Consider the following 12,842-nt stretch of genomic DNA (forward strand, 5'->3'; position numbering starts at 1 on the left):
CGACCCAACCCGCTACCCGGCCCCGTACCTCTTGGAGCCACGCTCCTCCCGTGGGAACGTGGCTGGGCGAAGAGTGGTAATGTTGGCCTCCTGGCTTGCCGCTCTCGCTACCCTCCGACTCTCTCCGTCCGTCCTCGATATTCACCGCCTCCTGGGAAACGCCGTCCGACGAGCCCAGGATACTTCCGGCTTTTGATCTCGTGCCGTCATCGATGGGCGGAGCCTCGGTCACACTGTACATTTCCTTAAAGGGCCCGCGTGAGTTGGTATCGTCAGTCCAGCCGGACTCGGGATCAGCGGCCCAGGTACACTGCGGTAGCTGTGGGGACAAGGGGCATGGTGAAAGGGGGGTGGCGGACCACCAGTCCGTAGGTCCTTCTATGTCCGGTCCGCCCACCCCGTCACACCCCCATTCCAATGATACCAAGACTTATCAGGAAGATCAAGGTGGAGCCATGCAAGATGATCTTGATAGCTCCGGCTTGGCCGAGGCAGTTCTGGTTCACGGAACTCCATCTGTTGTCGCTGGTCCCTCCTCTTCCCTTGCGAGCCATTCCGGACCTTCTCACGATGTCCGAGGGGCAGATTTGGCATCCGGATCCAGTTTCATTGCACCTGACAGCATGGCTCCTGAGCAGCGAGAATTCATGAACCTTCCCATCTCAAATGAAATAAGACCGGTTCTCTCCCAGGCTAGAGCTCCTTCTACAAATAAAACTTAGTTTGAAATGGAAAAGATTTTGCATTTGGTGCAGGAAAGAAGGTGTTGATCCTTTCTCTTCTCGACCTCATCAACTTCTGCCTTATCTTTTGTCCTTAGCTAAAACAGGACTGGCGCATTAATCCATAAAGGTCCATTTAGCGGCAATTTCTAGATACATGCGTTCAGCATCTGGATCTTCTCTCTGGTCTTCAAGAATAATTAAACAATTTCTCAAGGGATTGTTTTGAGTTTATCCCCCGGTGAGGCCTCCGCCTCCTACTTGGCAATTGAACTTGGTTCTCACGCAACTCATAAGGAACCCTTTTGAACCTATACATCAAACCGATATGAAATTCCTTTCATGGAAATTGGCTCTCCTTCTTGCCCTCACTTCTGCAAGACGCATTGGGAAGCTACAGGCTCTCACGATTCAGGAGCTGTTACTCCAATTCAAGAGAATTACTGTAATCTTACGAACTAATCCAAGATTCATACCTAAGGTACCTTCCGGTTTTCACCTGAATGAGCCAGTAATTCTTAAATCTTTTTTTCTTCATCCTTCCACACCAGCAGAAAGGTCACTGCATTCTCTGAACGTGCAAAGGTGCTTGAAATTTTATTTGGATCGCACCAAGGAATTTCGTAAATCCTCGCAACTTTTCATTGCTTTTGGTGGTCCTTGCAAGGGCCTCCCTCTTTCAAAACAAAGTATTGCGAGATGGATCTCCAGTGCCATTCTCTATTGCCACTCAACAGCGGGTAAGCCGCTGACCAGCAGAGTTAGAGCACATTACACAAGATCCGTGGCTTCTTCGTCAGCTCTCTTCGCGGGAGTACACATCAGAGACATTTGCAGGGCTACAACATGGAGCAGCGTGCACACCTTTACGAAGCATTACTGCTTGGAATCCTTGACGCAAGATGACACGGCGGTGGGCCAGGCAGTCCTGAGTAACCTCTTCCACTGATTGGTGAGCTTTCCTTTCTATCCCTCCTTCCTTTTTTGCACATTATGTATCTTTGGATTACTGATGGCTTTTGCAATGTATGTTTATGCCACAAAATGTGCTGTATTGCTTACTGCTTGCTACTCTGATACAAAAGCATGGGAATCTATGAAAGTTCCAATACTGGGGCAAGAAAACAAGTTATTTACCTGTAACTGTGGTTCCCCAGTATTGGTAACTTTCATAGATTCCCATGAGCCCACCCTCCTCCCCAGGGAAAGCTCAGCCTCCAGCAGATATGGTTACTGTTACACAACAGCTGCGAAAATCTGAGGCTCTGAGGTTCCTTCAGGAGGGTTCTAAGGGGTGAGGCTCTTCTGATTGGCTGATGATTAGTTTGGTCTCTTTTACAAAAAGAGGCGGATATGCTACAAAAGGGAATGAGGCCTAGGCCGTTTCTTTCTCTTTTGTACCTACTGCTATGTTATTTTTGGTTACCGAGACTCCCATTCCGACGACGGGAAATTATACAAAAGCATGGGAATCTATAAAAGTTACCAATACTGGGGAACCACAGTTACAGGTAAGTAACTTGTTTTCTTCTCCGTACTAATCCTAAATTCCTTCCAAAAGTCATTTCAACCTTCCATATAAATCAATCTGTTGAACTGGGAGTATTTTTCTCGCAGCCACAAACAGTCGCAGAAAGAGCTCTTCACACCTTAGATGTCAAAAAAGCATTGCTTTACTACATTGAAAGGACACAAACTTTTCGTAAGACAAAACAACTTTTTGTGTCTTTTTCACCACCACATAAGGGTAACCCCATATCAAAATCTGGGATAGCTAGGTGGATTGTCCAATACATACAAATCTGTTACCACAAAGCTAAACATACGTTATCTATTCCTCCTAAAGCCCATTCTACTAGAAAAATAGGGGCTTCAATGGCATTTTTAATGAACATTCCCCTAGACGACATATGCAAAGCAGCTACATGGTCTCACCGCACACAATCACAAAACACTATTGTGTAGATGTGCAAACTAAACAAGAAGCTACTGTGGGCCAAGCTGTACTAAAAACCCTGTTTCAAACCACTGCAACAGATACTGGTGGTCGCCGCTAAATGTGGGCACTGCTATACAATCTATGCACAGTGTGTAATCTGCACCTCGAACGGAATGTGCTACTTACCAGTATGCATCTGTTCTTGGCATGTAGAGCTGCAGAGTTACACACGCCCACCCGTCTCCCCGGCTACCTTTATCTGTTCCAGTATTATCTTAATTAGTTACAAATTACATGGACATCCTTACTTTTCTTGCAAAACTCCATCACTTCCCTAATGGCGAAAAACAATCTGGGGATGGAGCCGATGCCCATGCTCAGTATGATCCAAAGGAGGAGTCACCTATCCTGTGACTTCCAAAGACTTTATTGAACAAAAACAAACTGCAAACATCCGGGCCCAACACTAGGTGGCCATCTATGCACAGTGTGTAACTCTGCAGCTCTTCATGCCAAGAACAGATGCATACTGGTAAGTAGCATTTTCCTTTCTTCATTTTCCTTCATTGTGGAAAGTGGTTAAAGTAACCTTCCTGTTCGATGGATACATCTGCCAGTGGATTCCTCACCTTGTGAATATCCCCCCTGCGTCAGCAACATTCGGAAATTCTTTTGTAGCTCTTCATGCCGACGTGGACGACATCACAGACGCACGGCATCGCGTGCGGCTCCGCTGACTTCACTGACTCCATAATAGGACTCTGTCGGCGTGATGACATCAGTTCCCTTTTTTCCGTGTCATCGACGCTAACGTTTTTTCTAGGGATCTCCAGTAGCTCTATTGTTACTGTGTTACTGTCGAATATTTCCAGTGTTTTCTTATTTCTCTTTCAAGATGTTTTCTAAGAAAACTGGTTTCAAGCCCTGTGGAGAGTGCAGGAAAATGATGTCTATTACGGATCCGCATGAAGATTGTGTATGGTGCTGACCACGACGTCCAAGGCTGTCTCAGTTGCAAGAAGATTAACCCGAAGGCATTGCGGGAGAGAGAGGCAAAGCTTCTTGTGGCGAAGTTAACAGGCAAGAAAGGGAAGAAAAGGTCGAAGTTTCGTTCCAGGCGTTCGAGGTTGTCTTCGGGACATGCTTCGCGATCCAAGAGGAAGCATAAGAAGAGGAAACATGGGTTTCGACGTCATTCGGGGAAGGAGTTGGACCCGAAGTCGAAGTCTCCAAGTTGTCGACATCGGAGGGATTATGTCTCTCTTTCATCGGCTGTACCGGAGCCGGAAGGTGAGCCATTGCCTGTTGGTTCACCGCAGCAGTTCCAGCTCGAGAGTCTAATCTTTCCCTGACGTCGATTCATTCTCCACCTCGAGAGGAGGAAGAGGCTCCTTTGCCTGAGGTTTCTGTGAATCCGGTCCATCGCCCTGAAGTTCCAGTTGACCCGAATCTGGTGCCTCCTCAGGAGCAGCCTGTGGATTCGTACCGTCCTTTTCCAGGCCCGGGGCAAGACCCAACGCGTCCCTCAGACGTATGCTCTGGTGCCGTTTGTGCCTTTTATGCCAGCACCGGCTCAGTCTTGGCGTCTCTCGGCGCCGCAGAGATCATCGATGCCGATATCTTCATCACCGGTGCCAGTTCCAATTCGACCTCGTTCACTGGAGCCTGGTCCTTCGGCGCCGAGCTCGACGCCGGCACCGGCTCCATCGGAGTGTTGTGGATCCGCCGACGCCGGTCCCGAAAGTGAGGTCGAGATGGGAAGCTCAACGGCTTCTAGAGGAACAGAGATTTAAAAAAAAAAAAAAAAATTTAAACCTTTATTGAAACAAACAAAGGCAAATAAGGGTGAGCAGTTATTCCGGTACAAATCATTATGTGCAGGTATACAATCGTTTCCTTTGGTTCACAATAAGTTCAGAGTAAACAACGTGAGCACATAAGTAGTAGAGGAACAGAGATATAGAGAAGTGGAGATGGAAGATGGTGAGCTGCAGGAATCTGAAGATTTCTATGATGATCTGAGGGAGGCTAGTGGTTTAGAACTATCTCCCGATTGGGAGTTATCCTCTGTTCCAGCTGCCCCATCAAAAGATGTGGCTCTATATCAAGTAGTCATCAAAAAGGCAGCAGAACTTTTGAATTTAAATTTGCTCCGTGCGGAATTTAAATTCAATATTTTAACAGAAGTTCTCCACTCCCCATCTTCAGTGGTAGAGCCTATGCTTTCTTTTAATGAGGCCTTGACAGAGCCAATCTTGGAGGTGTGCAGTAAGCCTTTTACGGCTCCAGCAGTTTCGAGAGCTGTCGCGAGGAGATATAGGGTGGCTCCTGGAGACCCGGACTTCTTATCCTCCCATCCTTCACCCGAGAGCTTGGTGGTACAGGCAGCCTGCTCCAAGAAATCTGCAGGTGGCTACCCTCAGGTGCCTAGTGACAAAGAGTCTAAAAAGCAAGACCAGTCGGCAAAGAAAGCTTTTTCTTCAGCTAGCATGGCTCTCAAGTCCACGAACTCCACTTGCCTTTTAGGGCGCTATATCCATGCTCTGATGGACTCTGTGAAGCAATTGGTCCCTTAGATTCCTGAGGAGGACAGTCAGAACTTCAATGAGGTTCTTGTTGATACTCAAGCTGCTGCTCGCCAAGTCATCCAGAGTGGTTCGGATACAGCTAACTCCGTGGCGAGAGACATGGGGTCATCTATTGCCACCAGGCGGGCAGCTTGGCTGAAGACTTCTGAATTTTCTGCTGATTTCCAAGCTACCTTAGTAGATCTGCCATTTGATGGTTCGGGTCTTTTTGGGGAAAGGCGGATGCTGCTTTGGAGAGATTCAAGGATGGCAGAGCAACAGCTAGATCTTTATGCCTCCAGTCCAGAGGTTCTGTGAGTAAGAGGTACAGAGGATTCGGAAGGTCTTCCTTTCGATCTTACAAGCAACCGCAACAGCAGCAGCAACAGCAGAATCCGCTGTACAAGTCGTACATAGGCAGACAAAGGGCTCGTCCTCGGACATCAAGCTTCCTCTTTCTCCTCCTCCACCTACTCTTCCCACCCCCCCTACTACCTCAGCAAAGCAGCCCTAGATCCGTGGATCATGAGGGTCCTGTAGGGGGTCGGCTTACCCATTTTCTGCAAGATTGGGAATCGGTCACATCGGACCTTTGGGTTCTAAATCTCGTGGAGAATGGGTAGCTCTTCCCTTTCTGGAATTCCCTCCGAATTACCCTCCTTGCCAAGGGGTTTGCGCAGAGGACCACCTGCTACTTCTGCAGGAGGAAGTCCTGGCGTTACTAAGAAAAGGTGCAATAGAGGTGGTTCCGGAGCAGGAAAGGGGTCAGGGATGCTACTCCGGTATTTCCTGATTCCCAATAAGGATGGCAGACTTCGTCCGATCCTGGACCTCAGGGTCTTAAATCTTTTTCTGAAACGGGAGAAGTTCAAGATGCTCACCCTTGCTTAGGTTCTCCAAGCCTTCTGGAAGAAGACTGGATGGTGTCGATCGACTTGCAGGATGCATATTTCCACATCCCCATCCTGAAGTCGCACAAGTATCTCTGTTTCACGGTGGGATCGCTACATTACCAGTTTGCGGTCCTTCCGTTTGGTCTTAGTACTGCACCTAGAGTCTTCACCAAGGTGATAACTGTGGTGGCAGCACATCTCAGAAGGTCAGGGATTCCAGTATTCCCTTATCTGGACGATTGGCTGATCAAAGCAGAATCTCCAGAGAAGGTGCTCCATCATCTGCAAGTCACAACTCAGTTGTTGTACAGATTAAGCTTTATGATAAATGTACCCAAATCTCACCTGGTGCCCTCCCAGCGCAACCTGTTCCTAGGTGCTGTACTGGATACTACTGTGTGTCGGGCATTCCCTCCACCTCAAAGGTTTTGAGACATACAGGAAATGATTCCTTTATTTTACAATGGAGCGGTCGTTTCAGTCCTGAAGGTCCTTCGTCTGCTCGGTCTAATGGCTTCCTGCATTCTGTTGGTCAACCATGCACGCTGGCACATGAGGGCACTCCAGTGGTGTCTCCGCAGGCAGTGGTATCAGCACAACGGAGATCTAAGGGAGTCTGTGAGAATCTCCAGAGAAGCTGCGGCGGATCTGTCTTGGTAGAGCGTAGAAGGCAATCTGTCTCAAGTAAAGCCCTTCCATCTGCCTCCATCTGTGGCCACAGTGATAAAGGATACATCCACTCTAGGGTGGGGTGCTCATCTGGGGGATCTGGAGATCAAGGGTCTTTGGTCTCCAGAGGAAAGGTTTCTTCACATCAATCTTCTAGAGTTGAGGACGATACGTTTGGCGCTCAAGGCATTCCTCCCTTCCCTTTGCGGTTGGTCGGTTCAACAACACGACCGCAATGTGGTATGTCAACAAGCAGGGAGGAGTGGTATTGCAGTGCATTTGCATAAAGGCACTGCGTCTCTGGTCCTGGGTGCAGGACCACCAGATTTGTCTGATGGCAAATCATCTGGCCGTAGTTCTGAACGTACGTGCAGACAGTCTGTCGGCAGTTCTCGGCTGACCACAATTGAAGGCTTCATCCGGAGGTGGTTCGTCACGTCTTTCGGATGTGGAGAACTCCTCGGGTGGACCTGTTTGCCACTCACGAGAATGCTCACTGCCTGTCATTTTGCAGTCTCCAGTATCCGATGCAGGGAGCTTTGGGGGACACGTTTCAGTGGAGTTGGGACTCAAAACTCCTTTACGCGTTTTCTCCCATACCCTTGATTCCTCGAGTTCTGAGGAAGATACGCCAAGACCGGGCCCAAGTTATATTGATCGCCCCGGATTGGCCAAGAAGGGTGTGGTACACAGATCTTCTCCACCTCTCCTCGTGCCCTCCGCTCCGTCTCCCTCTCAGGGCAGACCTCCTCTCTCAGATGGAGGAGCAGGTTCTACACCTCCACCTCCAGACCTTGCACTTTCATGCCTGGAGATTGAACGGGGCAACATGAATTCTTTATCTCTCCCACATGACATGGTGGATGTCATTTTATCAGACAGATGTCATTCCACCAAGTCTATCTATTGTTATTGGTGGTCCAAATTTGTATCATGGTGTGGGGAGAAGTCCATTGACCCTTTGAAGGCTCGATTGTCTGACATACTTCAGTTTGTTCTTTCTTTGGCTCAGCAAGGGTTTGCTCTAGCTACAGTGAAAGGTTATCTATCGGCTTTGTCGGCATTTCTCTGTCTGCCAGATCAGCCGTCCTTATTTAAGTCTCCTATTGTTTTAAGATTTTTAAAGGGCCTTACAAATAAATTTCCTCCTACTCCTTTTATTGTGCCTCAATGGGACTTGAATCGTGTGCTTACTTTCTTAATGGATTCACCTTTTGAGCCTTTGCACAGGTGTCCCTTGAGATTTTTATCTTTTTAAAATGGTCTTCCTGATTTCGATTGCCTCGGCAAGGAGGGTAAGTGAGCTTCAAGCTCTTAGTTCAAAGCCCCCATTCTTGACCATTCATGCTGAAAGAATGGTACTCAACACCAGGGCTGCTTTTCTGCCTAAGGTGGTAACCCCATTCCATCTGGGGCAGTCCATTACCCTCCCTACCTTCTATCCTCCCCTCACCCTTCTAAGGAGGAGGAGAGACTTCACTGCTTGGGACCCTAAGAGGGCGGTGAGCTTCTACCTGGACAGAACCAGAGAGTTCAGAGTTGATGACCAGCTCTTCGTGGGTTTTGTTGGCGCCAGAAGAGGCAAAGCGGTGCACAAGCGCACGCTATCAAGGTGGATTGTCTTGTGTATCAAGATATGCAATTATCTGGCGGGTAAGGAACCTCCTGAAGGTTTGAGATCTCATTCTACTAGAGCAAGGTCTGCTACATCTGCTTTGTCTATAGGTATGCCTATAGAGGACATATGTCGAGCGGCGACTTGGGCCTCCCTCCACACTTTCGTGAAGCAATACTGCATAGATTCCGAAGTGAGGAGGGACAGTCACTTTGCGCGTTCTGTCCTCCAAGATTTTCTGGTATAGGAGAGTGGACACCCTTCTCCTGGAGTGGGACTGCTTTTGGAATCTATTCACAAGGTGAGGAATCCACTGGCAGATGTATCCATCAGAAGAACAAGTTACTTACCTTTGGTAACGCTTTTTCTGGTGGATACAGTGTCTGCCTGTGGATTCCTCACTGGCCCACCCGCCTCCCAGTTGTCCACTCTTCTATACCTGCATTAGTGACATTGTATTAATGTATATATTTTATTGTCAAAGGAAATGTGTTGTTATAATTGCTTTCCAGCATTGACTGCACACTGTGTGTGTTACCTTGATTATATGGTACTGTGTACATTGTGTATCTACTGTTGTTGGTCCGTCCGTGTGCCTCGAAGGCACAGAAAAAAGGCCGGAACTGATGTCATCACGCCGACGGAGTCCTATTATGGAGTCTGTGACGTCAGCGGAGCCGCACGCGATGCCGTGCATCTGTGACATCATCGGCGTGAAGAGCTACAAAAGAATTTCCGAATGTTGCTGATGCAGGGGGGATATTCACAAGGTGAGGAATCCACAGGCAGATACTGTATCCACCAGAAAAAGTGTTACCGAAGGTAAGTAACTTGCTCTTCTTGTTGATTAACTCGTGCATCTGCCCCCCAATTTAGTTTCAGGGCTTTCTCTAGCAGCAGAAGTTGGGCAAGCTTTCTACCTTTGTGTCCTGTACTTCTAAAAGATTCCTTCCAGGCAGAGAAAGACTTGTCTGTTTCAAAGATGCAATTCTTTGGTGTCTGTAACACAAGCTATTTCCTTCCTTTTCCACTGGGTCTAAGGACAAAGCCAGCCTATGGTTTAGAGGCTTGCTCCAGACTTTTGGGGTTTGCCTAAGGTCCCTAAAGCCCAAACCTAGGTATTATTCTGTATTAAGGTCTGGGTTTGAAAATCAACATACCAGATACTGGATAAGCCACCAGAATCTGACCATTACTGAACACATTCCACCTCTCATTTGCAACCCTCCAGTGCACAGATCCTAAAATGTTGTGTGTTCTCTCTCACCATTGTTCTTATGCTTAAAAGCAGTGCCTCTTTGGCTTTAAGTATATTCTGATACACACCAGAGTTCATGGGGTGCTTCCTTGGACTGTCTTTTTCCATTGTAAATGATCATTTAACTCCTGGGTGTTGTCTCCTATTGTAAGAACACAAAGGGAAATATGTATTTTTTGATGCAAAGTTCTCACACAAATCTTATGTTGTTGATTAGGTGATTGAGTTGGATCTTGGCACTGTGGTTCCTTGCTGCAGTGGCCCTAAAAGGCCCCAGGACAAAGTAGCAGTTTCTGAAATGAAGAAGGACTTCGAGAGCTGTTTAGGTGCCAAGGTGAGCGACCTGATCTTGCATTACTCCCACAAAGTTGCCGTTTAAGCTGAGTTAATGAACACTTAAAACCCTAAAGAAATGCAAGGATAATGGTCTGTTTTGCTTGCACTTGGTAAACATTTTAGCCAAACAAAACTTATTCCAAAGTGTTGTTTTTTGTGTAAGTATGTTAAATTCTAATCCTATACACCCTCACATTTCTTTATTGTTACACCCGGTTTGAGAATCTAAATGGGTTTTTCTCCTAATCATTTATACTCTGGGAAACAAGTGAACAGAAGCTATGCTATAGGCACGTTTTCAGAAGTGTGTAAATCTGAAATTGAAGGTGCAAGGCAATACATATTCTGTCAATGTAGTTAGTTCTCTTTTATGATTATGTGGAAATGTTGTAAATTTAACTTAGTTAAGTTGATTTGCAAGTTGTCACCAATGTCTTAATTACTATTTTGCAAGAGCTGTCCGTATTGGCATTTCTAAAGAAATCTGCAGTATCCAGGTTAACACCCCGTTAATTTAATATTTTACATTTGTTAACTATCTGGACTTGTGTACCATTCAGATATTACAGCATTTAAGGTAGGCCCACAGGGAAGTGAGACTGAATTGTGAGATTATACTAGATGAGACGGGAAGACATTAAATTGAGTACTACTTTAGTATGCATGAACAGACCTCTATATTAGCTTAACAGTTTAATATAGAGTTGTTTGTTTTTCTGCTGCTAAATGTTTCTTGTAGTTGGTTTTTAGCTTCAAGTACCTTTTGGCAGCAGGGTCACCATGTTATGACCCTTTCAAATACAAGTTGGAAACGCCTGGGTCACTGTTTGGTCTGTGCTGTCACCCCAGGAAGGCTTTTTGTAATGTGAAAAAAATGTTGAGACTTTATCAATCACAGATGTTTTTTGGGTTGAAGGGGGCAACGGCATTCCATCTATTTTGTTTCAGTTTCAAGTTGTTTGATGAGCAGTTTGATTTTGTTTTTCAGTTGTGGTTCATCATTTTCTATAGAAACCTGTGTTTTTTGGTCGAGCCTAGAGCAGCGCGCATGCGGTGCTCTATGGCGAGGCCTCTGGGAATCACTCCAGACTTCTGCGTGGTTTTTCAACTTCCACACATTCTATTGGCCTTTGCGTGTGGCTTTCAAAAATGAAAGAACGCAATTGGCCAAAGGCAGGTGCATGTCTCACCTTTACTCTAAATGTTCACTCCCACAGCCTCCAGCTGTTGGGAGCGAGCAGCGGCACGCAGACTGCCAGCTGCAATCCTCCCGTGTCATGGATCACGTTACAAATTAAACATAGCGCAGTCGCTTTCACTTTCGCAGCCGCGCTTGCTTGTCTTCCACACTTGTCTGTGGTTCTTTTTCATGTTCACTCCTTTGTTTCTCGCACTTTTTAATTTGTCACACTATTTCCCATTGGTTTATTTGATTGCAAGCACGCTATTTAATTAAGTCATCGTCTAAAAAGGCAGCGAATGCCAACAAGGCAGGCATAGTCATGTCAGCTTAGCAGACCGCCGCACTTCCGGAGCATTACCGGTGTGTATACCATGGCACACTACGCTTTCACTTCCGGAGCATTACCAGTGTGTATACCATGGCACACTAGGCTTTTACTTCTGGAGCATTACCCGTGTGTATACCATGGCACACTACTCTTCCACTTCCGGAGCACTACCGGTGTGTATACCACGGCACACTACGCTACCACTTCAAGAGAGTTACCGGTGTGTATACCATGGCGCCCTGCGCTTCTACGTTTGGAGCATTACCGGTTTGTATACCATGGCCATTATGCTTCCACTTCTGGAGCATTACCGGTGTGTATACCATGGCACACTACTCTACCACTTCCGGGGCATTACCAGTGTGTAAATCATGGCACCCTGCTCTTATACTTTTGGAACATTACCCGTGTGTATACCATGGCACACTACGCTTCCACTTCCGGAGTATTACCAGTGTGTATATCATGGCACCCTGCGCTTATACGTTTGGAGCATTACTGGTTTGTATACCATGGCCATTACGCTTCCACTTCCGGAACATTACCGGTGTGTTTACCATGGCACACCACATTTCCATTTTTGTAGCATTACCGTTGGGTTTATCATGGCACATTACGTTTCCACTTCCAGAGCATTACCGCTGTGTTTACCATGGCACACTATGCTCCCAGTTCCGGAGCATTACCGGTGTATACCATAGTACACTAGGCTTTTACTTCCAGAGTATTACTGGTGTGTATACCATAGCACACTATGCTTCCACTTCCGGAGCATTACCAGTGTGTATACTATGGACAATATGCTTCCAATTCCGGAACATTACCCGTGTGTGTACCATGGCGCACTAGGCTTTTACTTCCGGAGCAATATCGGTGTGTATACCATGGCACACTAGGCTTTTACTTCTGGAGCATTACCCATGGGTATACCATGGACACTACGCTTCCACTTCCGGACTGTTAACAAATAAGAATTTAAAATTCCTCCTAAGGCTTTATAGAATTCAGAGGGAAACCCATCTGGACCTCACACTTTTCCTCCTGGAGGCTTTGCGCCACCGCTTCCAAACTTCGCTAGGAAAGATGTTGACCGTAAACATGTACAGCATTGTCCCTAGGGTACTTCACTGTGCTAATCAAGTTATTTACAGCTCGCTCCTGGGCTTAGCATGCTATAAATGTCCCTCAAAGTTACTGTCCTCATAGACCTTTTGCAAGTAAGTAGAATTTTTCACTCCGTTCTTAACAAAAATGCTCTCGAAAGGCTGTTTTCGCTTCCTCAGTCGCTTTCCTGTTCTCATTTGCGCCTTGCTGTAACAATCTGTGATACTT

The 12,842-nt window shown here is 46.7% G+C and overlaps 1 protein-coding gene across 4 annotated transcripts in view; it reads left to right on the plus strand.

Moving 5' to 3' along the window:
• ACO1 (aconitase 1) overlaps positions 1–12,842 on the plus strand; it is a 418,934-nt gene that overhangs the window by 214,041 nt on the left and 192,051 nt on the right. For all 4 annotated transcript variants that reach the window (XM_078675989.1, XM_078675987.1, XM_078675990.1 and 1 more), the window contains exon 10: positions 9,881–9,997. In XM_078675989.1, coding sequence (XP_078532115.1) covers positions 9,881–9,997 — 117 coding nt within the window. The remainder of the gene's footprint in view (positions 1–9,880; positions 9,998–12,842) is intronic.

This window comes from Lissotriton helveticus, chromosome 2_1 (genome assembly GCF_964261635.1).
Source record: "Lissotriton helveticus chromosome 2_1, aLisHel1.1, whole genome shotgun sequence".
Classification (NCBI taxonomy): Eukaryota; Metazoa; Chordata; class Amphibia; order Caudata; family Salamandridae; genus Lissotriton; species Lissotriton helveticus.